We start from the raw sequence: 19,760 nt of genomic DNA on the forward strand, positions 1-19,760 counted from the left end.
GGGGTCTTCAGAGGCTTGACGGCCTTGTGCTTCAGGGGACTGTGCAGTCACACAGACCAGGATGGAATCTCGGACCTGGCCAGCGGCCTGCCTCTCTGAACCCCACTTCCCACATCTGTGAAATGTGGGTAACAACAGCATTTCATTTCATTAGTTTAAGCTGTCATTTCCTTTGTTCCTTTTTTTGCACTGAAACCTTCATTCACAAGGTTCAAAAGCCACAAAAGGGTGAACAGTGACGTTGCTCCCTTTCCCACCCCTCGCTCCCAGCCCCTCATCAGGGGGAGAGGGACATATATGCAAGCTCTGCAGAGCTGTTGGGTGGTGCCATCAACAAACTTGTACCCTCATTTGCCTGCCCAGCTCTTACACAAATGGTAGCTCACCACCATCTTGCACCTGGTCTGCTACCTTAACAGTTTGTTGGCTACTGTGTCATCATATGAAGAGCTTCCTTAGTCTTTGTAGTGGCCACAGAGCATCCTTTTGCCAGGATGGACCACTGTTTGTTTAGACACAGATTATTATCATCACTTAGGCTGTTTTCCAATCGTTGCAGCACAAACGTATGCTGTACTGAATGACTCATACATGTGTCACCTCTCCTGTGTGCAGTTATGTTCATAGAACAAATTTCTAGCACTGGAACCCCTGGGATGGAGAGTGTGCCCCAGTTTAGCTTTGGTGTCTGTAGCAAAGCCTGTTGTCCCCATCTTTCCTCCCATTAGCAAATGCCCTCTCACGGTGGGGATGACATGAGGAGTCCGGGAGCTGCAGTGGGAAAGGCCCTGAGGGAGGACTGAAGCCATGGCTGATTACAGCTCTGGTCAGGGTGCTGATGAAGGAGGCAGAAGGAATTGGGTGGCCACATGGGGACGGAATCCCTCCCTTCCCTGAGGATGTGTGGTGGATGGATGGGTACAGGGACCCCCATGACTCCTCTGGCCCACCCACCCACAGGTCTTGGTGAAGAGTAACAACCTCACTGACCGAATCGTGGTCATCCCTGGGAAGGTAGAAGAGGTCTCGCTCCCTGAGCAGGTGGATATCATTATCTCGGAGCCCATGGGCTACATGCTCTTCAATGAGCGAATGCTCGAGAGCTACCTCCATGCCAAGAAGTACCTGAGGCCTGGTGGTGAGTGTCCCTGCATGGGGTCTGGCATCAGGGGCGCACCCACCGGGGCCCCTTTGGGGCACCCCTGGCTGTTACTTAGGGGGCACAGTTGTGGTTCATCTCACTGCTGGCTTGTTTGGTGGCCTATGGTGCTAAGGGCATCTGGGCCCTCTCATCTCCCTCCCTCTCCCCCCACCCCCCTTCCTTGCTCCATATGTCCACCCCTGCCCCAGAAAAGGCATATATCCACCTGCCCACCCTGGCTGGCCAGAGTACTGAGGGGCTCCCCTCAGGTCCCTTGAGAGCCTTTGAGCTGTCTACCATCTCATGCCCTGGTGTCGTGGGGATAGTGCCCAGCTGGGAATGTGGCAGGTGTGGAAGGTGTTCTGTGGTAGGCAGTGGAGCTGACCTGTCGTATTCATTCTTATCCCACTGACCTTGTCTTCAGCCTGACAAGCCCCTGTGCTTCTCTAAGCCAGGGAGATGGGGCAAGGGTCAGTGTGTTTCAGGGGCAGCTAGCTGTCTGGCAGTGTCCATCAGTGGCCACCTGTTTGTGTCACTGTACCTGCCTGTCCATGCTCCTGGGTCATTGGGTCACTGTTTACACCTACCCGCCTGTGTCCCTGTGGGTCTGTGTCCAGCCCTGGGGGCCTATGTCTGGCTGGTGTGTTCATTTCTCGGTTCAGGTTGTGTGTCTTTTGAGTATTTCTGTACAAGCAAGGGGTTGTGTGTGTGCATACGTACATGTAGTGCAGGAGGACTGGCCAGGACAGTGGTGTGGAAAGCTAGCGGACTGGTGGCCCCATGGTGGGCAGGCGTGGGTTGGTCTGTGGGGAAGCACCTATTGGTTCTCTGGCCTTCCTGGATCCAGGCTGCAGGGACCTGCCTTCAGCTTTGCTCCTGGAGGTGGGAGGTGACTACCATTTCCCACAGCTGTGTCCTATGTCCCAGGTGTGACTGTGGGAAGCTAGGCTTCCCTAGGGGGTTGTCTGGACCCACTGTCCTCCCATTCTGCCCTTTAGGTGGCCAAGCCTGCTGAGGGTGGCAGCCCCAGCAGAGTAGACTCCTCCTTATGGGACATAAGGACAGATAGGAGTCAGGCTCTCATGAGCAGCTGCACATTCTGCCCCACTGCTCAAGCAACTTGCCCAGAGTGTGGCTTGGGGCCGGTTATTCCCCCTACCCCCCCACCCACATGAATGCGGTTTCTTTCCATCTCAGGAAGCTCTTCGAGGGGATTGAAAGGAACCCTCTTCCCAGCTGTACACATTTAGCCTGGGGCACTTTCCCAGGTGACTAGCGGACTCCTCCTGGGCAAGTGGCCTCTTGACCAGAGTAGACTATCTTCCCTCCCCCACCCAGCCAGAATCTTGCTAGTGCCTCTGCTCCCTTCCCCTCCATAGGACGAAGGAGGGAGGCCCACATCTGGGGACCAGGTGACTTGGCCCTAGACTCACTGAGGGAGTCACTGGCCCTGACTCATCTGTTCCTTGAGTCACACAGATGGAGGACCCTGCCACCCCTCCCATCTCAAGCCATGTGCTAGACCAGGGTAGCCAAAAGGCCCACCCTGCCTGCCAGAGCCTGGGCAGCCCCAGCCATGGGGATTCAGCTGACGCTCCACCCAGCCTCTGGCCTCAGCTAAGGTCCCTACGACATAGCCTGAGGTTCAGCCTGGCTTTGTCCAGAGCACTTTACTTTCTCGGCTCACATCCATGGATGACAGCGCCTAAGCAGCACTGCCTGGCTTATGGAGCAGGGCCCCGGGCACCACTTGCTTACCCTGAGACTCTGGCAGCTTCCTTCCTGTCTCCCAGCCCTAGTAATGGGACATAAGGACAGGCCCTCCTTTCTCCTTGGTTGGCTGTCCGGTGAATGTCAAGTGCTCATTGTGGCCACTGGCAGAGTAGGTGCCCCATACCTCTGTGTTGCACGAATGTATGAATGAATGAGAGGCTGAGAAGGCCCAGGGTTGGGGGTCCTGGGGCCCTTTGGAGGCTCTGCCAAGCCCTGCAGAATGTCCCACCATGACGCCAGCACCCCTCCGTGCCTCCCAGGAAACATGTTCCCTACCATTGGTGATGTCCACCTCGCGCCCTTCACGGATGAACAGCTCTACATGGAGCAGTTCACTAAGGCCAACTTCTGGTGAGTGCCCTGTGTGTGTCCTGCCTTCTCAGGGATGGCCCTGCCTCTTTTTTTCCTTATTCTCAGTAGGACCTGAAAGACTTGGGCTGGACGAGGGCCAGCTGGGAGAGAAAGCAGGCTGCCCACCTGTCTCTCTGCTGCTGGTGACCTTGCCATGGGGGTTGGGGGCTTTCTGCAGGTACCAGCCATCCTTCCATGGAGTGGACCTGTCAGCCCTCCGAGGCGCTGCTGTGGACGAGTATTTCCGGCAGCCTGTAGTGGTGAGTGGGGCACCCAGGGTGTTATCGCAGTTAGCACTGGGCATGACCATCTTCTGGGGTGACACAAGGAGGGGGCATGGGCTTTCCTGTGAGGCCTTGTGCAAGCTGCAGCCTTAGTGAAGCCACTTTCCCTCTGAGCTCTTGCTTCTGCCCTTGCACAGACCTCTTTCACAGATATGTTGGGAATAAAGTAGCAATGCATGTAGAGCACTTAGCACACAGTAAGCACGCAGTACATGTGAACTCAGACGAATTGATCCTTGGTGAACTGATTTTATTTGATTGATTTTAATTATTGAGATTTTTGAACTGATTATATAGACCCATGGTACAAAAATCAATAATGTATAAAAGTGAAAAGCCTCCCCACTCTTGTCCCTAGACACACTGTTCTCTCCTTCCTATAGGACAGTTCTTCCTATAGGCCAGAGGTAGAGAACCTTTTTTCTGCCAAGGGCCATTTGTTTTTTTAATTTTCACCTAAGGATATTTTTACCATTGCTTTTCAGAGAGTGTGGAGGAGGGGGAGGGGGCATTGATGTGAGAGAGACACATCAATTGGTTGCCTCCTGCACACGCCCTGACGGGGGCCAGGGATCGTGCCTGCAACCAAGGTACGTGCCCTTGGCCGAAATTGAACCCAGGATCCTTCATTCCGAAGGCCAATGCTCTAACCACTGAGCCAAACAGGCCAGGGCTGCCAAGGACCAGTTGGGTATTTATAACATCATTCATGGGGCATACAAAATTATCAACTTAAAAGTTACATATGAGTCCAGCCCGTGTGGCTCAGTGGTTGAGCATCGACCTATGAACCAGGAGGCACAGTTCGATTCCCAGTCAGGGCACAGGCCTGGGTTTCGGGCTCGATCCCCAGTAGGGGGCGTGCAGGAGGCAGCCAATCATTGACTCTCATCATTGATGTTTGTAACACTCTCTCCCTCTCCCTTCCTCTTTCTGAAATTTAAAAAAAAAAAAATTAGCTATGAAAAAAGCTCCTAGATTTATTGAATTTCCAGTCCCGCCTGTGGTTGCCTTGGCAGGGGCAGATTAAATGATACAGCCTGAGGGCTGGACATTCCCCACCCCTGGTATAGGCAAACAGTATTTCTTGTATATCTTTTAAGAAGTTTTATACCCAAATGTACCACGTTTATGTACAAATGTGTATATATACCTTTTCCCCCCTCAAATTATATATAGCGTAATGAACATACTGTTCTTACTTTCTCTTGTTAGAGAACATACACTGTGATTTTAGTCCTTTGAAATTTGTTGAGAGTTGCTTTATGCCCAGTATGAGGTCTCTTTTGGCTTTTGTTCTGTGTGTACTTGAGAAAAATTTTTATTAATCACTTGTTGAGTACAAAATTATATTACTGTCAGCTAGGTCCCATTTGTTAATCATGTTGGTCAAATCACTATAGTGATTTTTAAATCTGCTTTTTCTATCATTACTGATTGTAGATGTATTTTTCCATTTAATTGTGACACTTTTTGCTTTATATTTTTGGATACTACATTATTAGATGTGTACAGGTTTAGGATTATTATATCTTCCTGTTGGATTGATCCTTTAGTCATTATAAAAAGTGTTTCTTTTTATCTCAAGTGGTATTTCTTGCCTTAAACTATTTTTTTCTGATGGTAGTTTAGCTACTCTGATTTTATATTGGTTAATCTTTGTACAATATATACTTCTCCACCCTTCTACTTTCAACCGTTTTGTGTCCTTATCACTTAAGGTTGGTCTCATGTAAGTAACATATATTTGTTTTTTTAAAATCCGGGTTAATGGTTTCTATCTTAATTAGAATAGACCATTTACATTTAATGTAATTACTGCTTTTTATGGGTATGAATCTTTCATTTTACTATTTTTCTGTTTCTCCTGTTGTTTTTCTTTTCTTGCCTTTTTAAAAATACAGTATATATTATTGTTTTCCCCTCTTGATGTCTTTCACCAGTTTCGAGAGACTCTTGGGCAGTATCACTTTAAACACTACCTCTGCACCATTCTCCTTCTCCTGGGCTTCCAATTGCATGTACATTAGACCTCTCACTGTGTCTCAGATGATTCTTATATTATTTTCTGTATTTCCATCCTTTTTTTCTCAATTGCTTCATTTTCATGTTTTCTACTGATTTATTTTCCAGTTCCAGTCCTCTCTTTGTATGTTTAATTTGATTTTCTAATTCTCAATTTCAGTTCTAGAATTTTACTTTATTTTTTTATTATTTCAGTTCTCTTTCTCCATATTTTCACCTTTCTTCTTGAACATATTAATTATAAGTCTTTGATCACTTTTAGTATCTGGATAAGTGGTGTTTTTCTGTTGTTTATTCTCTTGGTGTTTGGCTCTCATCCTTTGGTCCTGTCTCTTGGTGCCTGGTCATTAAATGCCAGAATAAAAAATTGTAGAGGTTCTGGACGATGTTTTTCTTTCCAAGGATTTTTTTTTCCCCTCAACAATTAGTCATATGGACAAATCATCTTGCTCCTAATGTCTATTGATATTACAAACTAAGCCCAAGAATTTAAATATATTTAATTCATTTAAAAACAACAGTAGTAAAACCATTACCTATTAACATAAATAGCATTTTTAAGAACAAAAACTATTGTCCAAGACTTTTAGCAAGAATACTGGCATTATTAATTTGGATTCTGCTTCTGCATTCCTCTGTTGTGATATCACAGGTGAGTGAATGAATAATCACAGGAAACATCCGAGTCTTATGAAAATAGTTTTGACCTTGGGTGCTTTGGAAGGGACCACACTGAGAACTTCTGCCTTAGGGTGTAGCCTTCAGTGGTTTAAATGAGCCAGGTGGTTCACAGGGCCCCTGGTTCCAGCCTCCCAGCACAATATGGTGCTGAACCTTTCTTTAGCTTTTTAGTGTCTTAGAAGTGGCCTTTTGCTTGGTCTCTTGTCCTCTAACTCCCACCCCACACACAACTCAGGAATTGGCAAATGCCGCAAAGTGAAATCGAATGCAGAACATCCACCTTGCATTTCCACATTTCCCTTTTCTTTAGCATCTTGGCCTCTTGCGTCCCAACTGCCTTGGTAACCCTGAGCCCCCATCTTTGCATCCCCCACCCGGAGAGGCTGCTGAAAGGTCCCATACCAAGGGAGAAAGGCACAGGCCAAAAAGCATCTCCCTTCCCTTTAGGATCTCAGCCTCCAAAGCCTTGGCTACTGCTGTTGCTCTCCAGTGCTTTCAAACAACTGGGCTTTTTTCTTTGTATTTTATTCAGCTCATACAGTTCTCAGCAAGAGTGTTAGTCTGATAGAAAATCTGCATTGTAGCTGTGATGGGACATCACACAGTTCTCTAACTTGCTTATCTCAGAGATCTTTTCCCATATGATCATAAAGAACCTCTTCGTTCCTTTTCACCTATAGCCTTTTATGGATGGGCCATCAGTTTAATTAGGTGGTTTCCAGTGTGTCGCTACTATAGACAATATGTAATTAGATGTGTGAATTTGTACATGTGCACATCTATCTGTAGGTTCAACTCCTGGAAGTCTTTAATGCTTATGAACGCTTATTATTTTGAGAGCTGTCATCTAATTGCCCTCCCTGGTGTCGTACTAGTTCAGCCTCCCCCCAGCATGTCTGAGAAGGGCAAACTGGTTTGACCTGAATAGCCTGGAGGCTATGGCCAGACACAGGGAGAGGTGCAGGGCTCTCCCCTCCCTTGCTGCCCCTGAGCTCAAAGTCAGGTCATCTCTGTGGTCTCTCCCAGGACACATTTGACATCCGGATCCTGATGGCCAAGTCTGTCAAGTATACAGTGAACTTCTTAGAAGCCAAAGAAGGGGATTTGCACAGGTACCGGCCCTCACGCCCCTCCTCCCGGGCCACTGCTGGCCCTTGCAGGCATTCTACTGCCCCAGGGCAGGCAAGTGGGCCAAGGTCTAGGACTCTGCACCTGGCCACCCCTCTTCTCTCCTAGCAGCCCGTTTACCTTCCCCAGCAATAACTGCCCTTTGCCTTCCAGGATAGAAATCCCATTCAAATTTCACATGCTGCATTCAGGGCTGGTTCACGGCCTGGCTTTCTGGTTTGACGTCGCATTCATTGGCTCCATGTGAGTGCAGCGGAGCAGAGCATGCTACCCCCAGCCCCTGGGACTTCCCTGCGGTTGTGAACCCTAGGCCTGGCTGGTTTGGATGCTGAGTGGGGGCTGGGAGGGTAGGACCACCCCTCCCGATTCCCTCCCAAAAGACGAGAGCCAGACTGTTGTGGGAGGGGTGTGTGTCTACCCTTTTGAGTAACTGTCCTTCAGGGTCCTGGTCAGTCTCTTGGCACATATGTCAGGGTGAACAGGCACCCCATGACTGTGGTCCCCTTGTATGTGTAGGCATGTGAATGGGACTACCTGGGTGGCCAGCCTTTCTTACCTCCAGGGCCCCAGAGGACCTGTCAGAGGGGCAGACATCTGGGGATAGCTCAAGGTGCACAGAATGGTGGCTCCACCCCAGTCAAGTTCGTTCTTGTCCCTTCTCGGCAGAATGACTGTGTGGCTGTCCACGGCCCCAACGGAGCCCCTGACCCACTGGTACCAGGTCCGGTGCCTGTTCCAGTCACCACTGTTTGCCAAGGCTGGGGACACGCTCTCAGGGACATGTCTGCTTATTGCCAACAAAAGGTGCAAGCTGCCACCCCAGGCTGGGGGAGGAAGGGGTTCTTCCTCCTAGCTGGCTCATGTCCCCCCTTTCTCTGCCCTCTCTACAGACAGAGCTATGACATCAGTATTGTGGCCCAGGTAGACCAGACGGGCTCCAAATCCAGTAACCTCCTGGATTTGAAAAACCCCTTCTTCAGGTAGGATGGGCCCTTGGCCTGCGCGGGGGGGGGGCACCCTTCTGGCCTGCAGCCCCTTGGCCCTGCCCATGGGTCCGTCTCTGCTGCAGATACACAGGCACGACACCCTCACCCCCGCCTGGCTCCCATTACACATCCCCCTCAGAGAACATGTGGAACACAGGCAGCACCTACAACCTCAGCAGTGGGATGGCCGTGGCTGGTGAGCAGGTCCCCGTGTGGGGTGGGGGGAGCAGGGCCACTTCCTAGTCACACCTACCAGCACTCCCTGGGCAAAGGTGGCAATTCTGGCCTCTCAAAGCCCAAACAGGACACTATCCCCACCCCTGACATCTCCCTCTCTTGACACAGGGATGCCAACTGCCTATGACCTGAGCAGTGTTATCGCTGGCGGCTCCAGTGTGGGCCACAACAACCTTATTCCTTTAGGTGAGTGTCCCTGGGTCTGGGGAGGTGTGGGGAGGATTTGCCACCCAGGATGGCCCATGTGCTTGGGCCTTCTGCATCATCTTTTCCTCTTCCTGGGGCTCCTGGCTGAGGTCCTCCATTCCTCTTTGCCTCGCTCTGCCGCCGCTGCACCCACCCTCTCTGCACCCCGGTGTGAAAGTGCGAGTGGGAGCGCCCATCTGGGGCAGAACATGGGCCTGGGCTGGCCGGGGGCGGTGACGCCGTCTCCCTTCCTTCCTCCCTCTGCTGTGCAGCCAACACGGGGATTGTCAATCACACCCACTCCCGGATGGGCTCCATAATGAGCACGGGGATTGTCCAAGGTAATGGAGGGAGCGGGTCCCATGGGTGTGAGCATGCTGACTGCTGGGCCACCCACTGGCCCTCTTGCCTGCTCTCTTTCTCCCTGTGACTCTGCTGTGGGCCAGGTGGGCAAGGGGGTAGAGCTGGCCCTCAGTGCCCATGTCCTGCTCCACAGGGTCCTCCGGCACCCAAGGCAGCAGTGGTGGCGGCTCCAGCGCCCACTATGCAGTCAACAGCCAGTTCACCATGGGTGGCCCTGCCATCTCAATGGCCTCACCCATGTCCATCCCAACCAACACCATGCACTACGGGAGCTAGGCCCCTCCAGTGGGGAATGGACTGACAGCACCAGGAAACCAAATGAAGACCCTGCCCACCCACCCCTCTGCCCGGGCAGCTTTCACCCCTGTACTGGAGAAGCCCATACACCGGTCACAGTCCTCTTTGCTACGGGAACTTGAACACTTTTTTACACAACATTGTTGCTGCCGCTCCCACCCTACCACCCACACACATCGTGGCCCTGAGCGTGTGTCGCTGCCATATTTTACGTAAGATCATGTCGTGGGAGTCCTGTTCCCCCCTCCTGCCCTCTCCACCGTGACCTGGGCTTTAACATCTACTGAACAGGCCTGTCCAGGCTTGACAGCTGCAGGCCCTGTGGGCAGGTGGCAGGGAGCAACTGTAGCCCCGCCCACTTCCCCTGGCACCTGCCCTCCCTTGCCTGTCTCCAGTGGGAAGGCAGTCCTAGCTAGATGGGGCCTCCCCTTCAACTACCAGGCCTTGGTCACAATGGGCGTGACATGCTGCTTTTTTTAATTTTATTTTTTTACAAAAAGAACCAGTGTCAATCCACAGACCCTCTGAAAAACCAGGCCGGCCGGGCCGAGCCAGCAGCCCCTATCCCCAACTCAGAGGCTCAGTGGTGAGGGGTGGCCCTACCAGGTCTTCAGGACAGGGTGGGGCCAGGCCTATGTCGCTCCACAGCCCCCTCCCACAAAAGGGTTCACCTCACACTTGAATGTACAACCCACCCCAGCTGTTGGGAAGGCCCTCTGTGTGGCCCCTGCCTCTTGCTGCTGTCCTGTCCCTGAGCCCCTATGGGTTCCCCTTCCACCCCTGCCAAGAGCTAGAATAGGAGGCCTGTGGGCCTGGAGGGGAGGATGGTCACTGTCAGCCATTGGGGGCAGACACAGAGAAACCTCAAGGATCTGTCATGGAAGGCATCCTTTTTCCTTGTAGCTAACATTAGGCCTGTGTATTTCCCTCAGTATTTGTAGATGCTCTGGTCCCTACTATGATGGTGGCATTTTGGTCCTTTCTCAGCCTGGGAAGGGGCCTTGTGCAGGGATCTTTCCCTCTAAAAAAAATAATAATAATAAACAAGGAAATGTGTTTCAGCACAGGCAATTTTCTTCTACTTTTGCTCCCCCCCATTTCTAACACCCCCAAACTTGGATGTGGTGGAGCCAAGGCTAGGCCTAAGTCCCTGCTAACTGGCCACTCTGGGAAGGGTGGGCAAAGCTGAGGCTGGATAGACCCTTTGCTCTCCTGCCAGACCCTTGCAGGGGGGAGAAGAAAGGCCCAGCAGGTGGCCCATGGGGCAACAGCTGCACCGGAAGCTCCCTGCTCAGCCACCCTTCTCCCACCTTTATATAAATTCTCTGAATCACCTTTGCATAGAAAATAAAAGTGTTTGCTTTGTAAGAAAAGTCTGGAAAGTAGCAGAGTGATCTTGAAATGTCAAAGGAACCTTCATTCATTGGGGGGGCAGGGCAGGCAGAGGTGTCCCCTCATGTTGGACCTGAAAGAGAAACTTTGACCAGTGACTGTGACTTCTCACTTTGCGGTAAAGAGGCTGGAATTTGGAAACAATTCCTTACCTGCAGGTTTGGGCCTTAGGTTGCCACAGACATTGGCAGGGTGGGCGTCAGTATGTTTGGGGATAGAGATGTGGCCTGAGGAGGAGGTGCCACGTGCTCCAGAGGCAGTGGCTGGAAAAAGTAAAACTGAACCCAGACCCCTGAGGTTAGCATCAGGACAAGCAAGCTGACCCCCAACCCTGAAGTCCAGCTGTGACTACCCCAGACTCATACCTTACAGCCCATGGCCAGGAGGGCATGGAGTAGGACAACAGCAGATAGCAGCACAGAGGCCACCAATCTGGTGTCCTCGCGGACAATAGGCCAGAGGGTGAACACCAAGCCAGCAGCTGACAGGGTCAGAGCCAATGCCCCGAAGAGCCACTGCAGCCATGGGACAGGGATCAGCCACAGGACCTGGGTACAACATGGGCAGATGGCTACCAGGTTTCTCCACGGCACACACCACCCCCACCTCGAGGTCGTACTCACCACAGTGGGTATGAAGATGAAGAGGGAGTAGCCATAGACGCACACAGTCTCCAAGAAGGTGTAAGGCCCCATGCGCTCCCGGACACCCTTGCGCCACTGCAGGAAGGCCCACAGTGCCAGTGGCACCAACCAGGCGTAGCAGTAGATGGTGATGCCAGCTACGGTCACTGGGGAGCAAGGTAAGCAGTCACGCCCTGGGGCCCCATGGTACCCCCTAGACCTACCAGGTGCTGGGCCTTTCCTACTTTGCTTACCCTTGTGGAACTGGGGGCTGTAGTGGATGGAGGGGTCCCTCCTCTGGGCCAGCACCATTGTCAGGTTTCCGGTAATGGCCAGGACAAAGGCCAGTGTGGCACAGATCCAGAAGGGGCCTGCAGGTGGAGTATAGTCAGGGTCCCAGGCACACAGCTTCCAGGACAGGTGACTTGTCCTGTTTTGTCCCAGTCTTTCCAAGCTCTGAGCTGCCTCCATACCCACCACTCCAGTGACCCCACTTACACCCACCCATATGACAACCTGGTGGTTGAATCCAGTGCTGGCTCAGCCCTTATCTTGACCTTTCAACAGCCTTTGATGTAGCTGATCCCCCTCCCTCTGGAAACACTCCACACTCTTGGCCCTGAAGGCTCATGTCACTGGAATTCCTTAACTTATTTGACTCCCTAACTTCTAATGATGGGAAGCCGGCCAGGCCCAGTCCTTGGTCCCCCTCTATGTTCACCCCTTGCATGATTTTGTCCAACCTCAGGGATTTTCTACCTCTAGGCCAACAACTCCCAAATGTCTCAAGTCCCAGCCTCTGCCCTTAACCTCAGGATTCTAGTCAATGTTTTCATGTGCACACCTCCCTTTCCACCTCACCACACTCTTTCCCTTCAAACCTGCCCAGCTTTTCCTACTGATAAATAGCAACTTCATGCTTCCCATAGTCCAGGCAAAAACCTTGGCAGCATCCTTGGTCCCTCTCTTCCCACCCTATACTTAGTCACTAGATTCTAGTGGGTCAACAAATCCCATCAGCTCTACCCTTCGAGACGTAGGCCAGAATCCAACCACTCCTCTCTTCCTGGGGCCAGGCCCCCCACTCTCACCCACCCCAGCCCCAACCTGGACCACAGTAGTCGCCTCTTCCCTAGTCTCCCAGGTTCCTCACTCTTGCCCCACAGTGGCCAGAGAGCACCTAAGAACATTTAACTAAGCTCCCTTCTTACTGAAACTCTGTTGATCTGTCATCTATGTGGTGGCCTGGCAGTTTATTCTGCTCCAGTGACAACGCTGCCCTGCAGTTCTGATGTGTTTCCGCCACAGGGCTTATGCCCCTTCTGGAATGTTCTTTCCCTAGTTCTCCCCACCCCCGACCCTGACACCAACAAGGCTTATTCCCTCACTCGCCTCAGAGGGTTCTTCCCTGACCAACCCATGCAAGATAGCAACTCTCATCCTCTGAACTGACTGCTCTTCACCCTCTGCAACCTTTGATGTCTCCGTCTCCTTGAGCAGTGTAAGTTTTACACACTCTGTGAGGGCCTCTGCTTTCTTCTCAGCTGTATTCTAGGGTCAGGCACACAGTCCACATTTGCTGAATGAGTAATCAAATGAGCTAAAAGCACAACTTCACTCACCATACAGGTCCGGGCGATTCCGCAGATGGTGCCGTACAAAGCTGTGGCCAGGCCGGGGCAACAGTGAACCTTTAATCCGGTCCAGAACCTGGGGGCAAAGCCGGGCACAGGATGGAAGCCTGCTGGGGCTCCTCACCTACAGAGGAAAGGGGCCAAGCTCCTTCCCTGACCTTAGAGATGTCTTCTCTGCTGCCCTCCCACCTCCTCTCTCCACACTGCTTGAAAGGAATCAGCACTTCCCTCTGGGATTTTAATGGGCTGTTCCCATGACCTGGAGCCCCTTCCCTTGACCAGCCCCCACTCAATATACCAGTGTCCCACCATTCTGAAAAACTTCAGGACCTGCATCTTCCTCTTTACAAAGCTGACCTGGACTGCCGCCCTTGCTGCCTCCCCCAACCCCAGTAAGGACAAACAAGTCCTGGGCACACGCCTTCCTGAATCTCTCCAATAGGTCCCCTTACTCTGTAGCCCAGGTTTATTACCATCTCCCACCCTGGCATGGGGCCTCCGATCCACCTTCCATGTTGCATATCTGCTCAATCCTCCCCTGCTCTATACCTTTCATGATTCCCCAGCACCCTCAGGATAAAACCCAAACTCCTCAAAATAACTCATAAGTCCCTTTGTGATCTGGCTTCTGCCTATCCCCCACCTCTCATGCTCCAACCAGCCTGAATGACAGGTAGCTTCTGTGATAGTTCCTGCCTTTTCTCATTTGTGGTCTTCTGTATATGATGTTGTGTGTTCCTCGAACATACGCTGCTTTCACTCTGCCTAGCTAAGTTTTCCTTTTTAAGTCTCAGCAAATTCCTTACCACCTCTAGGAGGCCTTTCTCTAACCCATCATATCATGTGTTTCCTGTGTTCCCCAAAGCCCCACTCATCACATCATAATCTTTACAGTGCACCACAGATACTTCTACTAGCCTGGTGGATGGAAGCTCTTCCCATGTGTGTATATCCAGAAACCTGGAGATAGCAACAAGTGCACAGGAAGTGCTCAGTGTGCAGTAGCTGAATCCCAAGCATGACTGAGCCCCATCCCACCAGCTTCCCAGATCTGACCTGTGAGGTGTCCACATCAAAGAAGCTTTGGTAGTAGCTAAAGGTCCAGAATCCTGGCTGCTGCTTCTCCTCCTGTAGAAGCTGCAAAGTGTTGTCTTTCAGTGCCTGCCCTTCCAGCCTGGATCAACCAGGAGCTGGATGGAGGTAGGGCACAGGGACTTATGTGACTCACCGAGGACTTGTCACTCTCCACCTCCTCCTCAGCTTCATAGCTACCACCTGAGCCCACAGCCACAGCCACATGCCCCTTTGGGGTCAGCTGATCACTTCTGCTGATGGTGGTCACATCTGGGGTCTCAGCCAGCAAATTAGTGGCTTCCTCGAACTCTATCGGGAATAAATGAGACACAGGTATGTTTGGGGGTCAAGACAATTTGGTTTGGCCCACTGCTCATCTGGGGAGAAACTCTAACCGTGGCCACCTCAGTGCTCTCCCCAACTCAGGGCCCGGCTTCCTCAATTTTGGAGAGTGGGAAGGAGGTGTGTTCCGTCATTTCTGACAAGGGATGGTAACTGAGGGCTGGTTCTGGAATGGGGTCAGGTCTGGGGTAGAGGTGTAGCGACTCCGGTTTGAGGTCGGAGTTCAGGGTTGGAACGGAGTTCGAGTTGGAGCTGGGTTTCACGCCTGGGGTCAGGGTTCACAGCTGACTGAGGCTCGGGTTAGGTATGAGTTAGGACTTGAATGTGAGGTTCCGGCCAGCGGAGGGAGGAGGTCGGGCCAGATCACAGCTGCACTCACCAGGGAAGGCCAGCTCGTCAGCCGCTGCCATGGTCGCTCAGGGGCGTCACCGCATCCCGGTTCTGAAGACAGAGGCCAATCAGGCCCGCACCCAATCCCACTCGGCGCTCTGCGGAAGTCTATCCCTCCGCCCCCAGCACGGCCTGGCGGTTACCGGTACCCACCTTGCCTTGAACTCGCCGACCCTAAACACAGGTGCAACCCACCCTCTTCACCTGGGGCCGACTTAGTCGGCGTGGCCGGGGGATTCTGCGCATGCGCGGCCTGCCTGCCTGACAGTCAACCCCATTCGTCCTAGATAGCAACATCCGGCACCGGTCCGTTTTCTATCCTCTTCCGATGGGAACCCACTACCGGCAGTATTGACGCTTGCGCGGAAGACACTCCAGAACCTTTTACTTCGCATACCTGTCGTTTCTCTTCGGAAAAGGGACATCAAGACGGAAGGGAATGGCGGCCGCAGCTCTGAAGAGGCTTTGGTCTCGAAGTCGCGGAGAGGCAGGGGAAGCGGCAGCCGCGAAGCCCGGAGTGTGGGCGAGGTTGGGTGAGTAGCGACCGGGTGGGTGACCGCAAAGGCGAGAGGCGGCGGGGTGAGCGGCCGCAGCGGCCGGACCCCTCTCACCGCGCCTCCTTTCCCTTAGGCACCTGGGCGCGCGCGCTGCTCCGGGACTACGCCGACGCTTGCGGGGACGCGGCAGCGGCGGCGCGGGCTCGGCCCGGCCGTGCGGCCGTTTATGTGGGGTTGCTGGGTGGGGCGGCGGCCTGCTGCGCGCTGGCTCCGAGCGAGTCTGCCTTTGAGGAAGCGCTGCTGGACGCGTCCGGGACACTCCTCCTGCTGGCGCCGGCCACGCGAAACCGCAACTCGGAAGCGTACGTGCAGCAGCTGCTCTGGCTGCGGGGCCGCGGACGCCTGCGCCACGTGAACCTGGGCCTTTGCTCGCTGGTGTACGAGGCGCCCTACGACTCCCAGGCCAGCCTTTACCAGGCCCGCTGCCGCTATCTGCAACCCCGTTGGGTCGAGTTCCCGGACCGGATCCTGGACGTTGGCTTCGTGGGCCGCTGGTGGGTGCTGAGTGCTCGGATGCGCGACTGCGACATCAACGACGAAGAGTTCCTTCACCTGCCGGCACATTTGCGCGTTGTCGGGCCCCATCAGCTGCACTCGGAGGCCAATGAGCGGCTCTTCGATGAGAAGTATCAGCCCGTCATGCTCACTGACGATCAGGTAGACCAGGCGCTATGGGAGGAGCAGGTCTTGCAGAAGGAGAAGAAGGACAGGCTGGCCCTGAGCCAGGCCGACTCGCTCGTGCAGAGGGCCCGAGATGAAACCCAGTGAGGCTTGGGTCCCGACCCAGCTCCGAGCCTTGGCAGACTGCCTGGGATTGTGCAATTGGTGTGAGTGAGCCTTCAAGTGCAGGGTGGCTGAAATTAATTATATGTAGAGTGTTCTCGCTGTGTTTTCACAAAATTAGGGAGCCTTTCTCCCTCACATTGTTCCTAACACTGAAGCTAATTCAAAGCCTTGAGTTGGGGAGAGCAGAAGTGACAAAATGATATACTGTTTATCACTGCCAGAATTAATAATGAACATTATACATAAATAAGCCTTTTTCATTGGGCCCCACAGCCCCCCTGACTGAGGCATCATATCTATCAGGTGACTCCTAAGATCTAAAGCCATTCAGATTTTTGTTTTAAATTTTGAGCTGCAGTGTTTATACTCTCATTTTCATGAGTAACATTTTTGTTTTAATTTTAACTTATTTTGAAATAATAGTTTCAGAGTAAACTGGAAAAATAATACACAACATCCTTTGTACCCTTCCCAGCTTCCCCAAATGGTAACATTTTTGAAGCAGTACCAAACTAGAGATTGACATTGGTATGACTATTTGGATTTTACAGAGAAACTTTTTGCAAAACAGACTGCTTTTACCATTTGTGTATTAATAGTGATGTTAAAGTGAGTTGGAAGGATAAAACATTTCTGATCTGGAAGTCTGTATGGGATCATAGATTTTGGTTATGTTATACTTCAACCTTTAAAACAATCCTATGGAAAGGAATACATTAGCTAGTACTTAGCTAAGTTATGGTAATCGTACTTGAAAAACTAAACTTAAGGAATGGGACTAACTTTCTCACCTGGGTGGCCTGCTGGGTTAATAAAACCAGGAGATGAAACAACCAGCTTTGTTGTGATTTTGTGTTCTTGCGCTTTGCTGTTAAGTTTTGGTACTTGGACCTTTCATTTGTACTGTGGGTGTGCTGGACACACGGTAATTTTTATATCCTTATTTTTGGGGCAGCATTTCCATTTTCCAAAGGAAAAAAGGTTTGAAAAGTTTATTTGCCCAGCTGATGTGACTCAGTGGTTGAGTGTGGACCCAGAAACCAAGAGGTCACAGTTGGATTCCCAATCAGGGCACATGCTCGAGTTGCAACCTTCATCCCCAGTAGGGGGTGTGCAGGAGGCAGCAGATCAATGATGTTTCTCTGTCTTCAATGTTTCTCTGTTAGTTGTTTCTCTATCCCTTTCACTTCCTATCTTTCTCAAAAAAAAAAAAAAAATCAAAAACATATTTTTTAAAAAGTTTATTTTTCCAAGACTGTGGCAGAGCCATGATTCAAATTGTAACTCCCAACCCTGTCACTTAATTTTCAAACTCATGGTACTATCTTTGATCCTAACAACATCCTGCCAGAAATTATTAAATGCTGCTATCACTAACTATACATAAAACTTGAATACAGAAATAAATATTTAAAAATGCAATGAAAACAAAAGACAAATGATACTAAATTCTAGTCATATACTGGACCTAAATCTTGATGTTTTTGTTCAAGAGAGAGAGACTAGTCAATTTCAGGGAAGGATTTAAGACACTAGCATCAAAGTGTGAGACTTGTTTCTCACTGTGATCAGAAGTACTGAAAGGACTACACATCTTCATTGCTTGAGTCAGTTAGTTATTAAATGCCACTTCTTATTTGCTGCCAGGGTGTGTTCCATGCAGATCCCCTGTAGCTGTGAAGCTCAGCAGTGGTTGTCAACAAACTAAACAGCTCTCAATGTGTTCATAGAAATTGGGCTTGGTAATAGGCCTGAAGTTCATGTGGCTTTGTCTTTGGTAGGAGGGTTGGTCTTTCCCAGGGGAGTACTACCGTATTTTTTCTCCCCTCTCTAGTAGCTCTGACCTCCTGAGTTTGATGTAAGGGGTGTGGACTGGAGCTGTTAGATTGAACAGGGGTCCAGGTATTCCTCATGCTCTGCATCTTGGGACATGTCCCCACAGGACAGATCCAGGTCTCCTTTTTCACTGCTGAGCTCCCAATTCCCCACAGTGCACAGGTGAGTGTGAGCCCCAGCAAATGTTGAAAGATTTAAATGACACCTGAAACCTATATGTTTTATTAACCAATGTCACCCCAGTAAGTTCAATAAAAGTAAATAAAAGAAAGATTTATAGGCAGTAAAGTCACAGACATCCCACGTAGTGGAATTTTCACTGATACATCTCCTAGGGCAAGAGAAACAAAAGAAAAAATAAACATATGGGACTACATCACACTAAAAAGCTTCTGCACAGCAAAAGAAAACAGCCTCAAAATACAAAGGAACCCCATGGTCTGGGAAAACATTTTCCAAGGATGTATCTGATAAGGGGCTAATTTCCGAAGTGTACAAAGAACTCATACTACTCAGCAAGAGGAAGACAAACACCTAATTAAGAAATGGGCAAAGGACCTGAATAGACACTTCTCCAAAGAGGACATACAGATGGCCAAGAGACATGAGAAAATGCTCAACGTCGCTAATTATCAGAGAGATGCAAATTAAAACCACAGTGAAGTATCACTTCATACCAGTGGCTACCATCAACAAATCAAAAAACGACTTGTGCTGGTGAGGATGTGGAGAAAGGGGAACCCTAGTACACTGCTGGTGGGAATGCAGACTGGTGTAACCACTATGGAAAACAGTATGGAGGTTCCTCAAAAAATTAGAAATGGAGCTGCCTTTTGACCCAGTGATTCCACTCCTAGGAATGTATCCTAAGAATCCTGAAACACTAATCAGAGAGAATATATGCACCCCTATGTTCATAGCAGTGCAATTTACAATAGCTAAGATCTGGAAACAGCCCAAGTGCCCATCAGTAGATGAGTGGATAAAAAAGCTGTGGGACATATACACCATGGAATACTACGCAGCTGTAAAGAAGAAGGATCTTGTGTCCTTTGGGACAGTATGAATGGACCTGGAGAAAATTATGCTAAGTGAAATAAGCCAGGCAGAGAAAGACAAACATCACATGATCTCGCTTATATGTGGAATCTAAAGAACTTAATAAACTGATGAACAGAATAGATTCAGTGACATGGAAGCATAGATCAGATTGACAAATGTCAGAGGGATGGAGGAGGGCGGGTGGGTGGAGGGGGAAAGATTAACCAGAGTATTTATATGCATATATGCACAAGCCAAGGACACGGACAATGGAGGGGAGAGGGACTGGGGAGGGGGAGGGGATGGGGTGGAATGGGTCATTGGGGAGAAAAAGGGGTATTTGTAATATTTTTTAAAAAAAGAAAAAAAATGAGATACTACACATGCCCATTGTAGGTGAGAACTGGCAGGGCCTGACTGAGGAGTAGGAAGAGGATCAAGGTTGACTCCCCACCACTGGCAGCCCAGGGAAGAGGCGCTCTGGTTTCAGCCCTGGTCAGTGCCAGAAACAGTAAAGTGGACATATTGTCCCCAATTCCATAAGGGCAGTAGGACCTGGGGAAGAAGTGGGCTTTAAAGCAGGGTTTGAATCTCAGCTTTCACACTTAACTAGCTTTGTGAGTGACCTGGGCC

At 50.8% G+C, this 19,760-nt stretch overlaps 3 protein-coding genes across 4 annotated transcripts in view; 2 read left to right on the forward strand and 1 right to left on the reverse strand.

Annotated features, from left to right (window-relative positions):
• CARM1 (coactivator associated arginine methyltransferase 1) overlaps positions 1-10,825 on the forward strand; it is a 41,812-nt gene extending 30,987 nt beyond the window's left edge. The window contains exons 6-16 of one of the 2 annotated variants that reach the window (XM_087816724.1): positions 961-1,138; positions 3,175-3,265; positions 3,444-3,525; positions 7,282-7,367; positions 7,537-7,626; positions 8,050-8,187; positions 8,274-8,363; positions 8,453-8,565; positions 8,715-8,792; positions 9,065-9,133; positions 9,289-10,825. In XM_087816724.1, coding sequence (XP_087672850.1) covers positions 961-1,138; positions 3,175-3,265; positions 3,444-3,525; positions 7,282-7,367; positions 7,537-7,626; positions 8,050-8,187; positions 8,274-8,363; positions 8,453-8,565; positions 8,715-8,792; positions 9,065-9,133; positions 9,289-9,431 — 1,158 coding nt within the window. In that variant the 3' untranslated portion in view covers positions 9,432-10,825. The remainder of the gene's footprint in view (positions 1-960; positions 1,139-3,174; positions 3,266-3,443; positions 3,526-7,281; positions 7,368-7,536; positions 7,627-8,049; positions 8,188-8,273; positions 8,364-8,452; positions 8,566-8,714; positions 8,793-9,064; positions 9,134-9,288) is intronic. The other variant, XM_087816725.1, reaches the window with a different exon arrangement.
• On the reverse strand, positions 10,306-14,927 carry YIPF2 (Yip1 domain family member 2). The gene is made up of 9 exons (XM_016207913.2): positions 14,897-14,927; positions 14,330-14,484; positions 14,158-14,238; positions 13,090-13,177; positions 11,722-11,838; positions 11,468-11,634; positions 11,210-11,392; positions 10,997-11,122; positions 10,306-10,917 (listed from the first exon to the last, which is right to left on the reverse strand). The coding sequence occupies exons 1-8, from the start codon at positions 14,925-14,927 to the stop codon at positions 11,012-11,014; spliced, it is 933 nt and encodes a 310-aa protein (XP_016063399.2). The 3' UTR covers positions 10,306-10,917; positions 10,997-11,011.
• On the forward strand, positions 13,326-17,422 carry TIMM29 (translocase of inner mitochondrial membrane 29). The gene is made up of 3 exons (XM_087816726.1): positions 13,326-14,508; positions 15,195-15,440; positions 15,538-17,422. Exons 2-3 carry the CDS (start codon positions 15,347-15,349, stop codon positions 16,230-16,232), a joined length of 789 nt encoding a protein of 262 aa, XP_087672852.1. The 5' UTR covers positions 13,326-14,508; positions 15,195-15,346; the 3' UTR covers positions 16,233-17,422.
• Positions 17,423-19,760: the final 2,338 nt, after the last annotated feature.

Source organism: Miniopterus natalensis, chromosome 4 (assembly GCF_054644295.1).
Source record: "Miniopterus natalensis isolate mMinNat1 chromosome 4, mMinNat1.hap1, whole genome shotgun sequence".
NCBI classification, from domain to species: domain Eukaryota; kingdom Metazoa; phylum Chordata; class Mammalia; order Chiroptera; family Miniopteridae; genus Miniopterus; species Miniopterus natalensis.